At 40.0% G+C, this 15576-nt stretch overlaps 1 protein-coding gene across 1 annotated transcript; it reads left to right on the top strand.

Annotated features, from left to right (window-relative positions):
• Positions 1-681: 681 nt before the first annotated feature.
• rassf9 (Ras association domain family member 9) lies at positions 682-15453 on the top strand. The gene is made up of 2 exons (XM_023342590.1): positions 682-886; positions 13950-15453. The coding sequence occupies exons 1-2, from the start codon at positions 840-842 to the stop codon at positions 15205-15207; spliced, it is 1305 nt and encodes a 434-aa protein (XP_023198358.1). The 5' UTR covers positions 682-839; the 3' UTR covers positions 15208-15453.
• Positions 15454-15576: the final 123 nt, after the last annotated feature.

Below are 15576 nucleotides of genomic sequence, written 5' to 3'. Positions count from 1 at the left end.
CAAATTAATAAGTTTGTTCACTCTATAAATCATTAAAAAATACATCCTCCTACCGCTTCCTGTCGTCTTCTTCCTCTTTTCCGCCGGTAGTAACATCCGGTTGTTAATCACGGACTCCTGTAACTCCAGTTTTGCAAAAATCCACTAATTTCGATGCAGCTTAAAAACTACTTCATCCCAGTACGATCATTTGAGTTTTTGCAAAATTAGCAAGTTTCTATTAAATGGGTGCATTTCCTTAAGTACAGTTTGCTCTATTATGGTCAATGGAAACAGCTTACTGCTCCACTTAATATATATATTTATTAGAAATTCCTTTGGGTTCATTATTTCAAATGTAATGGACGCGGAGACGGAAGAGAAGCAGTTTATTCATGTGTTGTTTACGTCGCACCGTAGGTGTGTGTGTCCTGTCCTGTGTCTTGGCGAGACCTTTACAAGCTGGACTGGTTTAGCTTAAAAAAATGTTCAATAAAAATCATGTTAAAGAAACGAACAAACAACAACAACAAAAAAAGATGATGTTTTTTCTACTGGAGTGTAAGAGTGGCATATCTGGTTTAGCGTCTCCACCTGCGGCAGCTCCCACAGGTGGAAGGGGGCAGAGTTAGAGCAGAGTTTCTCAGGAAACACCTCCCTCGGATGGGGGCGGACAGAGTTGCAGCCGGGACGCTCCTGCAAACTTTTTTTTTTTTTTTGTTCTCACCATCTGAAACATTCCAGCACAGCGTAGTCAGTGAGCGTCCTGCCATGCTGCTGGGACTGTAGCGCGTTTTCGGATCGCCGGGACCGTCTTGGCTGGCCGTCTCCCCGTCTGTTCCCTCTCGCGTTCCAGAGTCATGGCTCCGTTTGGAAAGAACTTCCTGAAAGCTCGACTGAAGAACAGGTAACTTGATGATGAGACGGTCGGAGGGTTACTTGAAACCGGCCAAGCGCGAGTTCTGCTGTGCAGAGAGAAGGCGCTCCTGCGCGCGGAGCCGGATTACGCAGCGCGCGCGGTGCGCGTCGGATTTGTGCAGCTTCAGGAACAAAGCGGGTTAAGCTGCTGTTCATGTGCACCTTAGGAAGCAATATAACTGAGTGAAACAGATGTATTTAATCCCGTTTATGACACATTATAAACCTCTGAGGATTAGACTGTAATGTTGACTCCAACCCGCAGATCTGACTGTAAATCCTGAGGTGTGTGTGTAACATTTTTATTGGAAATAGCAGGAGAAAAGCAGGAGCTCTGACTCAATTGGAGAGGGATTGGGATGAGGGATGGCTTAGTTTTGCTGATTTTGTTGTCACCGCAGCATTAATGCTTGAACTTTAGCGGTGGCTCTCATTCCTCAGAAATGATAGTTCATGATCTCACCTTTGACCTTCCCCCGCTCTGTAATTAACAGCCACCTTTTCTGTCAAAACCGTATATAGAAAATATGTTTCAGCTTCTGCAGTGCAGCATGAAACATTCTTTTTTTTAATTCAGTTTTCTGTAGCAGTTTGGAAAACACCCATCTTAAACCTTTGATCCATCTCTCTTCTGGCAGAGGGCCAGTCGTGTGTCTTGAAGTTGCAAATATAAGGTTTGCTCACTGGTAACTTCTGTGTGGTCGGATGAGAGAGCGACGGCAGTTTTTCTTGCACTGTATTTTAATGTCCAGCAGTGGTTAAATTCTAACATTTGGTAATTATCTTGGAAAAATGCTCATCGGAACTGAACAGAAGACGTTGGCTCAGTCAGTTGTTCTTCGTTTTTTACAGTGTTGCGCAGAGAACTGCGAGGCTGACATGTTGCATCATTTTTGAGAAAAGTTTCTGTCTTGGAGCAAGAATTCAAGTTTGTATCCAGTAGTATTTAGCAGTAGTTAGCTTAGCCACAGTAGAACTTCTAATATCAGACTTGCTTAGCAATCTGAGCTAGTAGTACTGATGTAGCAGTTGGATTAATCAATGCCAATTTTGCTTACTTGATTTTTTTGTGTCACTATTTATTAAAAATGAAACAGTGCAACATTAACAAACAGGATTAAAGTCAGAAAACTGTCTTTGTAGCCTGAAGCCATTATGCTAGCTTAAATTTAAAAAAGAGAGAAACAGTAAATTGACCAGCACACAAAGGTTCAGACCAGTTACAAATATGTTATATTATACATTATGGTTTGCTATTGTTAGAATTTTTTGGATTTGTGTTAAAATTAAGCATTTTTTTTCTTATTAGTTGAATGCTAACTGTTACAAAGGCTCGGGTGTTGATTACTTTGGACTGGGAGAGGGAGGTGCGCCACCCGGTGGCGAAAAACGTAGAACCTTCGCTACACTAACTAAAGAGCTAACGCTATCAACGCCAATATGTGTAATAAGACTTTTACTGACAAACAATTTAGAAAGCAACATTTCAAAATGATATACATCATTATATTATATATTATATATAATACATATTTTCTTATTGCCTTTGTCCCCATAAAGTGTAAAAAATTATTATAGCTACCACTTCTAAGTGCTAACTACTTAGCAGGTTTTAGGCTAATGTTAGCTTGAGTGAACAAACTTTTTCTGTAGTGTAAACTAAAGTTGCTAACACAATCTATAAACAATGACGTTATTATACAGCCCATTTCATCGTCTATTGTATGTTAATCTGTGAATATCAGTGAAGTATGATCAGGTAAATTTTTGCTGACCTATTTTTATCCATCACTGAGGTTTGGCTCATCGACAAAATATTATTAGTATTTAATTTACCTTTGGGATCAAAGTACTTTTGAATTTGAAATATCTGCAGACTCCACACATCCTGGACACAAACTGTTTGAGGTTGGTGCCATTTGCAAAAACCAACCTCCACAAGCGCACAGACTAGTCAAATAATGCTGATTCTGATTCCAGTTCAAGTGAGGCCTTCTCAAGTCTCTTTTTAACCCAACGTCCCAAAAGTGCAAACCTCAGCGTTTAGGCTAAAGAAAATAACGCAGCAGTTTATTTTGTTTGTGGGTCGTCATTCAAACTCTTCTAGAATCTGTTCTGGCAAGACAGATTCTAAGAGATGGGGAGTGAATTTCCATTAGCTCTACTTATCAGAAACTTTAATCACCACCAAAGTCAACAAAGATATAAAGCGGGCTATTATGTTTAATTGCTGCTAAACGCTTTGACAGTGGCACCATCACTAGACTGGATTTGTTTTTCCATATCTTCAATCTCTCCACAGCCTTTGATAACTTCAGACAGTCAGACTAAAGTCGTCTCTGGTCGCCGTCTTACGTTGGTGTGTCTGCCGCTCGGTGTGCGAGTGTGTGTGCTTTGCTCGGTAATTACAATTGTAGCACCTATAATTATGTGAAGCGTGTAGATCTGCAGATATGTCAGACGTTTGATTACAGAGACCGGCTCAAACTCGCACCGAGATGCTGAGCCGAGCTGTGAAACATTAAAACTTGTCAGAGGATGAAATGCGTTGGCTTAGATTCTCTCAGCCTCTTTGTAGCTGACAGGAGAGTCTTTGACGTTTTGCAGAGAGCGTATTCTGAAGCGGTTGCCATCCAACATAAAAACAAAACAACTTAATGTCTTCAATCAGTTCTCAGCAGTTGATTTCCTTTGAATTGTTAAGCTGCTTGTTTAACAATCCTGCTTATCGGTTCCAGAGATTTTGGCTTTAGAACGTATCCAAAATGGCGTCATATCTAAAATATGGTTCCATTTTACCCCCAAAAAGACTAAACCAGTGCCTGTTGCAACATGTTCAGAATGTTAATAAAAAAGAACATCCTCAAACAGTTTTGTACCAATATAAAGTGTTTAATACCTACCAGGTATCGTCAAACTCCTCTACGTCCTGGTTATAGTAATGTTAGCACCATGAATAATCTTCATCTCATATTAACATTTACAGTCATATTCAGTAAATTAGAATATGTTTTCCGATGAGGCTGGTTTGCCAAGATATTAAACATACTTTCATCAGACCCAAAGGCTGATCTTGCCGGCCAGTGAGAAATGTGGCTAAAAGCAGCTGGTGTTACTGTTCAGCCCACTGCCGTACCCAAGGCCAGTTAGCTGCCAAAACGGCTCAGCATTTACAAATCACCTCACAGAAGCTAACAAATTAAAAGACACTAATTTGCACTGGGTGAATCAGGGGAAGCAATTTATCTTTCATCCAAGGAGAACCTAATTTGGTGTTTCAGAGATGAGGAGGGCTTGGTGGAGAAGGTTTGTGTTGTGTCTCTGCTCAGAGATGCCTATCACAGTGGGAGTCATCTCAGAGATGGACACATCCAGATAGAGACTCGATGTTATTTCCTCCTCCATCCCTCATCCTCGCTCAGATAAGAACGACAGGAAGCCCCTTCTGTCCAGAAGTTGATTGTTCCTGTCCTGCTTTTCTTTTTTTTTCTTTTGTCTCTGGTTTGTTTCCCTTTAATATTCATAGAAAACATCAACACATAAGTTAAAGAAAACTGGGCATAATCTTATCCTTGGCAAGTCATGTAATTGAAGACTTGTACTGTGTTCATGACGTTTTGGTTTTTCCTTTTTTTCCCCCAGGGGTTTGTTCAAAGGGAAGATCATTAGAAACAGGGGAGGGGGGGGATATTTGAAAGTGACAAATTATTTTGAAATTGGGAAAAAAAGTTTTGAAACTGAAAAAACGTGAAACTGAAAAGAACATTCTAAACTACTTTTCAGATTCAAGGTCTTTTTTTTTCTTCCTTTGAACAAACTTTATGGCCCCAATTTAGCTCCATAGAGGAGTCATTATAAAACAAGTCCAGTAAATTTTAAAAAAAGCGAAGCTTGGTCTGACAGTTTTGTGCTTTTGTTTCTACTTTCTCTCACTCCCAAAAAAATCCATTGTATATAAGCAATTGCATATAAACACTTGAATTAATATTTGCTTTAATGTCCAAAAAGAAAATGTTAGCATCTAAGTTTTGATTTTAAGCAAAGTAGTGATTTTGCTGCAAGCCACCTCAGATTGTAGTTAAATGTTTTTATGACTTTAAGGTTGTAAGTTGCTCAATAATCAAATGGTGGATTAAGAATATTTAAAATAAATAATTTGAAGTCTCAAACCTTTAGGACAAGCTCGGTTCTTGGTTGGATGTAAACCTTTGACTTGATCTATTTCTTTAATACTTAATACCCATATTTGTTTTGGGTGGAACTTCATTAAATGTTCTTGTAATAAACTTTTCACATAACTGGATGAAGAAAAAATGTCAATAGCTAATTTGATTGGTCCAGAAAAGGCCAATGAGAGAGTTTTGGTTTGGTTGTGTATTGACATTCGCTCAAGGTTAATTTTCATAATGTTACTTAACATCATCAGACGTCTGACAACATTCTACAAGTAAACACATTTTACTGAAGTAGAGTTTTTTTTTTAAGGTAGTTTGAATGACGAAGTTTAGCCTAATGGTCCAATTTTCAAATATTCAAACAGCAAGAGGATAACTGTAATTCTTTTATTAAATCCAGAAAATCTATCTAGAATGACTGTTTACAAACCTTCTGTTTCCCCCGACTTCTTCTTCTCTGATGTAATGACACTGACATTTGTAGGTTTGAACAAAATGGCTCCTATTACACATTGACATTTGTAACAAACATTCATGTCCAGCTCAGAAGGAAATTCAATATCTTTATTGATCTCTCAGCTTTCCGTCCAGCGCCATAATGAGCTGTTTGAACTAGAACATACATTACTGCTGACGTTTCATGTTAGTCTGTACTTTTGGCTGCCACTGGAGATAAAGATGGCCTGAAAGGCTGTGAAGACGTAGAGTTGAGGTAAATAGATGTTTGGTTTCGGTGCTTCTATACACAAATCAGCAAAATAGTTAAGAAAAGTGCTGACTGAAAATTCAAAAGAACATCATCGCATTTTAAAGCTGGCAGTCCTGGGGTCAGAGTTTATGCAATAAACAGTAACAAAAACATAGTCCAAGGTCCAAAATCCAGGCCATAAATTGTAGGGAAGTTGATAAGATTTAATCCAGAGAGACTGAAAGAACCAGTGAGAAATATAAGACGGGTAGAGATAGATCCGCCATACAGAACTCTATTAGAAATATCCATCAGGTCAGAGAGGGACTGGTGAACGCAGCTTGTCATACCAACCGAATGATGTTCAACTTTTATTTTAATTAAATGTCATCCAATATAGCTTTTATCAACTGTGACTTTGATCATATTTCTTGCACTTTAAAATGCACTAATGACATAGGAGAGTCATTGCCACTGTGGCATTATCTCACATTTTCTAACCTTAGTTGACGTGCAGAGACAGTGAAAGCTTGTGAGTTCTGTCATTTGCTGTGGCCTGTTAAAAACCACCTGCACGCAGTCCTCTGTGAAAACCTGCATCTGGCAAATTGCTGACACAACAGGGAATTAGAGTTGTTATTACGAGTGTTACGACTGACGGGACCATGCCACCGCAGTCTAGCTGCAAGGCAATCCTTCCACACTGAACCCCGCGTCCTGAATTCCTATAATTAAGAAGAGGTTTCCTCCCACATGTCTGATGTCTGCCGGTGCATCAGAGCTTCCAAGTTCAACCTGAGGTCAGATTGGTCTGCTCGGGTTTCTTGAATGCACTTTCTTGAGCTCCAACCAGTCCTGTGCCATTAGCTACTCGCCATCTGTCCTCACTGTGACGAGCTGTAGATGGACGGGGACATGGAGGTGAAGCATCTCTCTGGTTCCGCATGCCATGCATTTGCTTCGAGTTTGTGTCAACATCCCTGACAGGATTATCTTTTATCAAGCAAAGGAGTTTGACCTATGAAGGCACCCTCATTTTCTGAATCCAGATCAACATCCGAAGTGGCACAAAAAGTGTCAGCCCTTATCATAGTCTTTTTTGTGATGCAATCAGCCCACTGATGCATCCGCTGGTTGCGTGTGTTCTGGCATTCCTGACGACTGACTACAGTCTCATCAAAATGTTTGTTCTCATGCAACATTTTCTTCAAGAATGACATTCGTCATTTTGCAGTGCTGCATCTTTGAAGTCTTACAGTGCATTCACACCACTTCTGTTTAGTCCACATTAGTCAAACTCTAGTTCGTCTACTTAGAAAGTCCGGTTCGTTTGTGGACTTCTGAATGCGTAATCGAACTCTGGTCTACCTACAAACCTAGATCTCGGTTTGGTTGAAGTGAACTCTGCTGTGTTTCGAATGCATATCGTAAGTGTCAAGTGGACCGGAGACCGCTCCAAACGCAAGAAGCGGACATTCTGGCAATGCTGGGCATTCTGGGTAAATACTACCAAAAACAAACACACAAGGCTAGCGTTAGCACAAGAAATGGCTTGTGATCTTTTGCCAAAGACAAAAGAGAAATCCTATATCCACTAAAATATGACACCACTCCATTTCTGTGTCCATTTCGTGACGAAAGAAGTTGTGCTCAGTGTCTTCAGAGACATTTGTGTAGTTTCCTTCAGTGGTTTGTGATACAGCGCCATCAAAGTGGGAAAATAAACATGTTGCCCAAAGTACAGCATTAAAGTGAACTGCAGCTGAAAGTGTAACAAATGTTTCAATTTGGTCCCCAATCGAACCAAATTGATTGTTTTCCCATCTGAGTCCCATTTGGACTTACAGGTGGGAAAACATCCTTAACGTGCCAGTTCACTTTCATTTTACATATGAATGACACATTGTTTTGTATTTTAAACTATGACTTCTGCATACATTATCCAGCAATAACAGAAAAACATTTTTTTCAAAAAGAGGCTTTTGACAAACTATTCAGTGTTTACATAAAATGGAACAATATTCTTAAATAAATAAAAAAAATTAAAAAATCAAAACTCATGGGGAATTGTAGATTTTCAGTATTTTCACCTATTAACTCTATCAGCCAAAGCCTAGGATAATTATATGAACCACACATCTCAGTGATGAGCCCCTGGCTGTTTATGCAGGGAAAAGTGAATATGTAATAGAAACAACCTATTAAATCCCTTCAAAGAGTAACTTTGTTAGTGGTGTAATTTAACTAGTCTGTGAAACTAATCCTTGTTTGGAATGTGGGGAATTTCAGAACATCCAAACGCATCAATACTTTAATAGTTGATCCTAAGGTAATGTAGAAGCCAGTGCAGCTTATTTTAAATAACACACTTTAAAATAAGCTGTGATTTGAAAACCTGACTCCACAGATTCCATTTAAATTAACTTCCCTCACCTTGTCAAGCTACTAGCATGAAATTCAACAGGACAGCCACAACAAGTATTAGAAGTGGAATTTAACCCGAGTTATGTAAAAAGGCCAAGCCTTTTATATGATCACAAGACGTCCTAAGTCCACGAGTTATTGAAAAACCGCTTTACTTTTAATGACTCAGACAGGAAGCTAAAACCTAGCTGAACCAAACGTGAAGCTAGCAGCTAGATATAGGTAACAGCTAGCTGAAAATAACAGGAAACTGAAGCTAAGAGCTTGAGCTTCAGTCAGGTGTAGCTAACAGGAAGCTAACAGCAAGCTGGAGCTAAGAGGAAGCTAGTAGCAAGCTACAGTCATCAGGAAGCAAACAGCTAAATAAAACTTGCAGCCAGCTGAGCCAAACTTGAAGAAAGCAGCTAAAAGGTAGCAGAAAAAGCTAAAAGAAAGCTAACAGCAAGCTGAAGCAATCTTAAAGCACTCAGAGTACACAGAGTTATACAAATGAACATTTTTATACTAAATGTGCTGAAAACAGAAACAGGAGAAACAAACTTTTCATGTTGTACTGATATAATCTCTACTTGTTCTAACAAGGTTATGGGATTAGTTTGACAGAATGACAAAAACAAAATTAGGCAGTTTTTAAACTGATACTTCTCAAAATCCAGGTGCATCAAAAGGCTGGTAGCCACAACTACTCACATTGTGTAAGGTTTGATGAAGTGTGTTATTTGTAGTCTTTTACACATTAAACAGAAACTTATTCCTATTGTGGATCAAAAAGCAACATATTGGTCTCTGGTCACTGAATGGCTGCATTCTATCCAGACTAAAACCGCTGTGACGAGAGCTGCCACTAACTCATATTTCCCAAAGTGGAGCTGAGCTGAAAACATGTTGGCGCTGACCGATATGGAACCCATTCTTCCCCTTCCTCCCTCTGTGGTCAAACTGCAGCAGCAGGAAGTTGCCTGGGAGTCGGTGATTGTGGTCCAGGACAAACACAGGTGTTTCCCTGCTCTGCTGTCCCCTCTTCCTGTACAGCTGAGGCCTTGGATCACCCGCTCCAAAATACACAATTGTCTGTACAGTGTATTTATTTCACTGTTAATGACTGACCAGAGCAACATGTTTGTCACATATTTACACCTTAGTTTATTTATAGAAGTCTGGTAGAGCTGCTCTGTTTGTTCACTTCACTTCCATGTCCTTATGAAAAAATGACTGATTCCTTCGTGATTTTCTTTTCTGAATTTTAAACTTATATTTTGTACTTCAAAAAGCACAAACATATGTGAGACGGTCTATTAAGGTCATTCTAAAAAAAAAAAGAAAAGAAAAAAAAGTGAATTTCCGTTAAAAAACAAAAAGAAAATTTTAGATTTATCTCAGAAATTTTCTAGAAAAACAAGAACATTTCTGATCTTTAAAAGGGTTTGTTTATTTCTAGAAAATTCCTGAGAATAATCTCAAAGATTTTTATTTTTAAATCGACTCCTCCTTTGGTTTCCACCATAGCCCTAATACTCTATCGCCTATATGACTAATGGCAGACCTGCTGTGTTAGATTAGGTGTGGCTATTTGCTTCTACCCGCTGCTTCCTTCATCTTGCAGCGGTAGCATTAGTGGGGAATACAAACAGTGGGTTCATTTGTCACGCGAGACGTGTAGAAATGCCAGAGGCGGGTCGGGTTTGTGTTCCCTCAGGTATTTTCTTCTCCCCGATTTCCTGCGAAGGTTTGTGTAACCTTTAACTAGGCTTTAATACGCAATGTGCCACATTCCAGAGACTTGATTCAGTTGTAGTTTACACAGCACTCTGGTTATGTTTTTATGTTGTGTTGCAACCAAAACACTGTGGTATAAAGTTTAATACCTGCTAAATGGGAGGTAGCTTGTAGGCTCCATTCTGAAAGGACTATTTTATCTCTGTTAAGATATGACACAATGGATATCTGTATCATCTTTATTTTCTCCTGCTGTTCAGTGAGTGGCAAAAGTTGAGATGAAGCAGATACTATCCATCATCAGATTATTCATAACTATGGCGGCCAACAGGTGCAAACACACAACAAGCTTCAAAATGTGACGCAAACACATGACTAATGGAAACTCCAAAACACGAAAAGCAAATGCAACAGCAAACTGCTGCAATAACAGAAAACAGAAGCAAAAGGAAAAATGACGCAAACAGCAAGAGCGACAGCAAGTATAAAACACTTGCAAACTCGCTCTGCGAAACGGAAGTGCTCCAGACCACTAGGGGGAGTCGATCACCAAATCACATGGGATCAGACCCGTCGTGATTTATACGGGATGTCCAGAAGAAAGAAAACCGCTCTACACTTCTTTGGCAAACTCTTTCGCAGTGTTGTAGAATATTGTATATTGTAGCATATTTAGGAATGTAAATATGCTGCTACTCTAGACAGCCCCTAGTGGTCTGGAGGACTTCCATTTTGTGGAGTGACTTTGCAGCATTTTACACTGCCTGTTTTTGCTATTTGCTAGATTTTTTTCTTACTTTTACTTTTTCTAACTTCCATTTCCTGTGGTCGGAGCATTTGTTTCGTTGTCTGTAAGGTTTTTGGTTCTGTTTTCACATCAGCTCTTTATGGAAGGACTTTTGTGATGTGCAAAAGTCAGGAGACATTCCCCACAAACTAGCAGTGTACTTTTAACGAAAGCAGATTCTACAAGGTGTTGACACTGGCAGTGAATACAAATGTGTTTCTCACTGTTCAGATCAAAAATCAGTTGAGATTTGCGTATGGAAAGTGGAGAGTGCCAAATGACAATAAAAGAAATAACTCTTAAAATGCGGATGGGATGTGTGAAGTGGACTTTTTAAATTAATTCACGATGTGCCGCAGCACAGGGACATGAAATAATTTAACTCATAAAATAATTATATCCAGATTTTAAAATGAAATCAGAAAGGTTTTATTGCACAACTTATGATTTTACATTTAATCAGTTATTTCTATATTTATTGCATCATTTACTTTTAATACATTAATGACACAGTTAAGTAATTATTTCTTAAGTTATTTATTTATTGCAATCTGGCACTTTTCACACTCCATATTTGTGCTAGTAAAGACACAAAATAAAAAAAAAGGTCAAGAGGTTTGAAAATACTTACAAGACCTTGGAAATTATGTAATATTCCAATATATAGTATTTAGTGTTTGCAATGAAAAGGTACCAATCATTTGATAGTCAAGCTTCAGTTTCTTTTTATAAATTTTTTAAAACTATTTTTCATTTTAAAAACAAGACAAACGCGGCCATAGGGCAAAATATATAAAAGTAAACACCAAACCCAGCAGATGATAAGTTGATGTCATTTAGTTTTACTAGTTGAAACAAAGTGTGTGAACCTTTTCCAAGTGAAACTTAACATTAGACAGCACATTAATTTGATTTACTGATGCTAACAGGCTCTCGAATTGACATCGACCAGGTTGCCAAAGTATAACAATATTTCTTCAAACCACAAAATTAGCCCCAGGTTGAGGGCCACAGCTGGAGTTCATGTTTTTGTCTTTCAGTGACATTATGCAAATGATCTTTCTGTGATTAGGTTGGGACTGTAGCTGCAGGAGAATTATGAGTCATTTCGCTTTTGTTTTCTGAGGCCTTTGCTCAAAATGAAACAGGATCTTGGCAGACAATAACAGACTTCCGATAAATCAAATCATCTTCAAAAAAACCCAAAAAAATCCAAACCTGTCATCTTCAGAGCAAACTGATAACTTTATGCGTCCCTCTTTATCTTCAAATAAGATTGAAATGTTTGGCTACGTTATCTACTGTGGCTGTCTGCGTGTCCTTTAATGAGTGGATATTAGGGCCGGCATATTACCGGTGCTCCATTAGGCTGGTAAAAGATGGACATCATCAGCCCATCAGTGGTCAATTTTTGAACAAGTTTTATGATGCAGACAAAACCCTAATGAGGGCCTTGGGGTTAAATAGCTTAGAACCAAATGATCATCTCTGATGACTAAGATGATGAGTAACAGCCTAATAGAATCAAGCAGGGAAGCACAAAATGACTGAATCCAGTTTTATGCTCACTGGCCTAATGGAAAAGCATCAGTGTAGCATTGAGTCATGAAAAGAGGTGGAATGGTGTTATATTTAAATTTCATTCAAGGCTATATTGTTGGAACCACTGCTTTAAGAGGCTCTATCAGGCATTTTTATTTAGGAAATGGTTGTCATGTTATCCAGAGGGGTCTTGCTGTCAAATGTTGCCTTGTTCTATAAACTGTGTATGTAATGATGCATCCAGTTTGCAACAAGAACACAAAGTAATGCTTAAGAACATTTGGGGAAAACTAAAATTCTGTTTATATTGAATTTTCCACTGTCCGTTGCATTGGATAGTAGTGGAGGCTCCAGCAGTCAGTAGCTGTGTTTCCATTCACCATATAACTGGCAATTTGACATTTCAAAAATGACATTTGCTTAATGGAAACATGCTAATATCAAAAAACTCTTAATTTTGATGAAACATTTTGGCGCTAGGATGATGATGGTGTGGCGTGGTTTCTATTGACATTGTGTGATTTTAATTGTGTTTTTTATTTAATGCAAACATCGCAATTGCTAAATTTATTTATTTTTTACATCAGTGGGATACTGACAAAGGTTTGGAGGTGGAAAGACAGTTACTGGGCAAAAGACAGAGTGGACATTAAACAGGTCACCAGTTCATCACCGGACAACAGCAAGAACAATAGCTATGTTTTCATCCATGTTTTTTATGTGCAAGTGTTGCATTAGAGAAGGTTGATGAAAATGGCAAAGTTTGAAATAGCCTCCTCAAATTTGCAAAAAAAGTTTGTATGCTGGCCTGAGGTGTTTTTTTTGTTTTTATTTATTTATTTTAACTTTTCCGGAAAAAGAATTAATGTGTAAAATTGGAGATGGAAACACATTTTCCAAGTAATTTCTGATGTAGCAAACTGTTCCAACCACTTTCCCTGCAGTAGAGGAACGAAACTCAAAAAATATTCAAGTCCAAACCTCCAGTACAAAGGAAAGGACTGTCAGCCTGGGATGGCCAGTGAGAGACACTCCAGTCTGGGATGGGAGATTGTCATTGAGATTTGTGGTCCATGCTAGTTTGCGACCTCAACATTTGTCAAAGAATCAGAAGAAGTCTTGTTTTTAAAAAATATTTGAATTTGAATGTTGATAGCAGACTTCCCTGTACAATAGACAAATACAGTAGCTTTACATTCAGTCAATCATAATCCAAGAATTATATTCCCGACTCCAGCGTCTCTCTGCCTGGCTTTCTAACCAAACCGCCACGCAACGATTTAGAGCGGAGCGGCAAAAACAAAGGAGGTGGATTAGCAGAACTTGCTAGCACCCAGGACATGTTACTGAGGAATGTTGTCTCTGGTGTCCAAAAACTGAGCTGTTAGCTTGTCATGTCTTGAGACCAGCATTCAGCCAGAGTTCTCATTTCAGGGTCCTGGAGGGAGTTTTTATTAAAACCACAAGTTCAAAAAGATTAAACTTACATAAACAATCATGACAGGGCTTCAAATTGAATTATGAATGCAATTTCACAGTAAACTCTGATATTTATATAAATGTTACAGCGAATTAGACATCAAAGTCTGCTGTCAAAACTACCATGACAAAAGGACTTAGCAAAAGCTACAGTAGGTGAAAGTGGATGCAAAGAACTTCCAAACATGTCGTTCCAAAGCCACAATTGTGAACATTGTTTTTCTTTCTCTCTTTCGCCCAGGACGAAACATACTGATCCTGTGGTCGGGAAGGAGATTCAAGTTACTGTCTGCAATGAGGAGAAGGTCGTCTGCGGAGTCACAAAGCACACAACATGCACAGATATGATTCAGGCGTTACTGGAGGACCACAAGTCTCTCCCGGAGAGCAAAAGGCTCCTGGACGGGGAGCCCAAAGACTTCTGTCTTGTGGAGCGCTGGAGAGGGTTCGAACGGGCCTTGCCACCTCTCACCAGAATCCTGAGACTTTGGTACGCTTGGGGCGATGAGAAACCCTTCATCCAGTTCGTTTTGGTGAAAACAAGCGATTTCGTTCCGCAGACGGCGAAGAAGGGTGCGAAGTCCAAGGGAGCCAGGCCGAAGCGATGGGACTTCGGTCGGGCTCAGGGCGCCCAGCCTCTGCCGGCAGACAAGCAAAAGCGCATGGTGAGGAAGGCTTTCCGGAAGCTCGAGCAACTTCACAACGAAAACAGGAACTCCCCGGGCGCCGAGGAGGTGGAACGGATGGTGGAGCTCATCCTCCACCAGGACCACACCATCAGAGAGCAGATCCAGCGCATGAGGGAGGTGGACTCGGAGCTCGAGTGTTTCCAGTACCGACCGCGAGACGACTCAGAGAGTCTCTCGGACCAGGCCTGTGGCTTGAGTTTGGCAGCAAACAGCGAGGAGCAGCTGGAGAAGTACTTTTACGCCTGCGACGGCATCGAGCAGCTGGAAACGCAGGTCCAGCAGCACAAGGACTTCATCCTCCAGCTGTCCCGGGAGATCGACGGCGAGTTGAGGAAGTTCGGCCTCCCTCCGGTTCCGGAAGAGGAAGGCGAGCAGAAAGGGGCGGCCGCCGCTACGTCCCTTTCTGAAACCGATGATTCCTTCTACAAAGCAGAAGTTGAGAGACTACAGGATGAACTGAAGCGCAGCCTCTTCAGCGGAATGACTCTGCAGAACCAAGTTGCAGAAATGGACAAGCAGCTCATGTACGTGGACGGTTCGCTGATGGCCAAGGACCAGGAATGTTGGCAGCTAGCTGCCCAGCTTAACTCCCTACAAACCATGGACAGCATGGAGGAAACGAAGCTCAGCCTCGTCCTCCTCAAACACGAGCCTGAGGACAGCCTGACCCGAGCGGTAAAACTCAAACCCAGCCCGTCGCCGGCGGACGCCACAGACACGGACTCTGACACGGGGATTAGCTCCACCCACAGCCAGGACTCACTGTCGCCGTGTCTTGACTTTCCTCCCCCGCTTGATACAGATGTTTAGAGACGCTGCGTAACACACCAGTCGCAGGTTTTGCTTCTCACATGTCATCTGTAGGGTTGAACCTTCCAGCTATGTACATTTACTTTCAGCAAAAAAGAAAAACTGGCTTCTTGCTTTTCTAGAGAGATATATTTATTGTTTGTTGTTGGTTTTTTTGCTGTACATACACTGGGTTTAAAAAAAATCAAAACTCTCCTGTTTCAATGTCAGGTTTTTTGTGAAATAAATCACTTTTTCCAGCTTCAATGTGATGTTCTGTAATATTTAACAAAGTAAATTAGTAAAAACGTCCAAATTGTTGCTGTTTAAACCTGCAAAAGGGCAGTATTATTACAAAAATCAACTTTATATCATGTTATAAATCCTTCA

The sequence above is a fragment of the Xiphophorus maculatus genome, chromosome 2 (assembly GCF_002775205.1).
Source record: "Xiphophorus maculatus strain JP 163 A chromosome 2, X_maculatus-5.0-male, whole genome shotgun sequence".
NCBI lineage: Eukaryota > Metazoa > Chordata > Actinopteri > Cyprinodontiformes > Poeciliidae > Xiphophorus > Xiphophorus maculatus.
The sequence above is the reverse complement of the archived record's forward strand: the minus strand, read 5'-3'. Positions and strand labels throughout refer to the sequence as shown.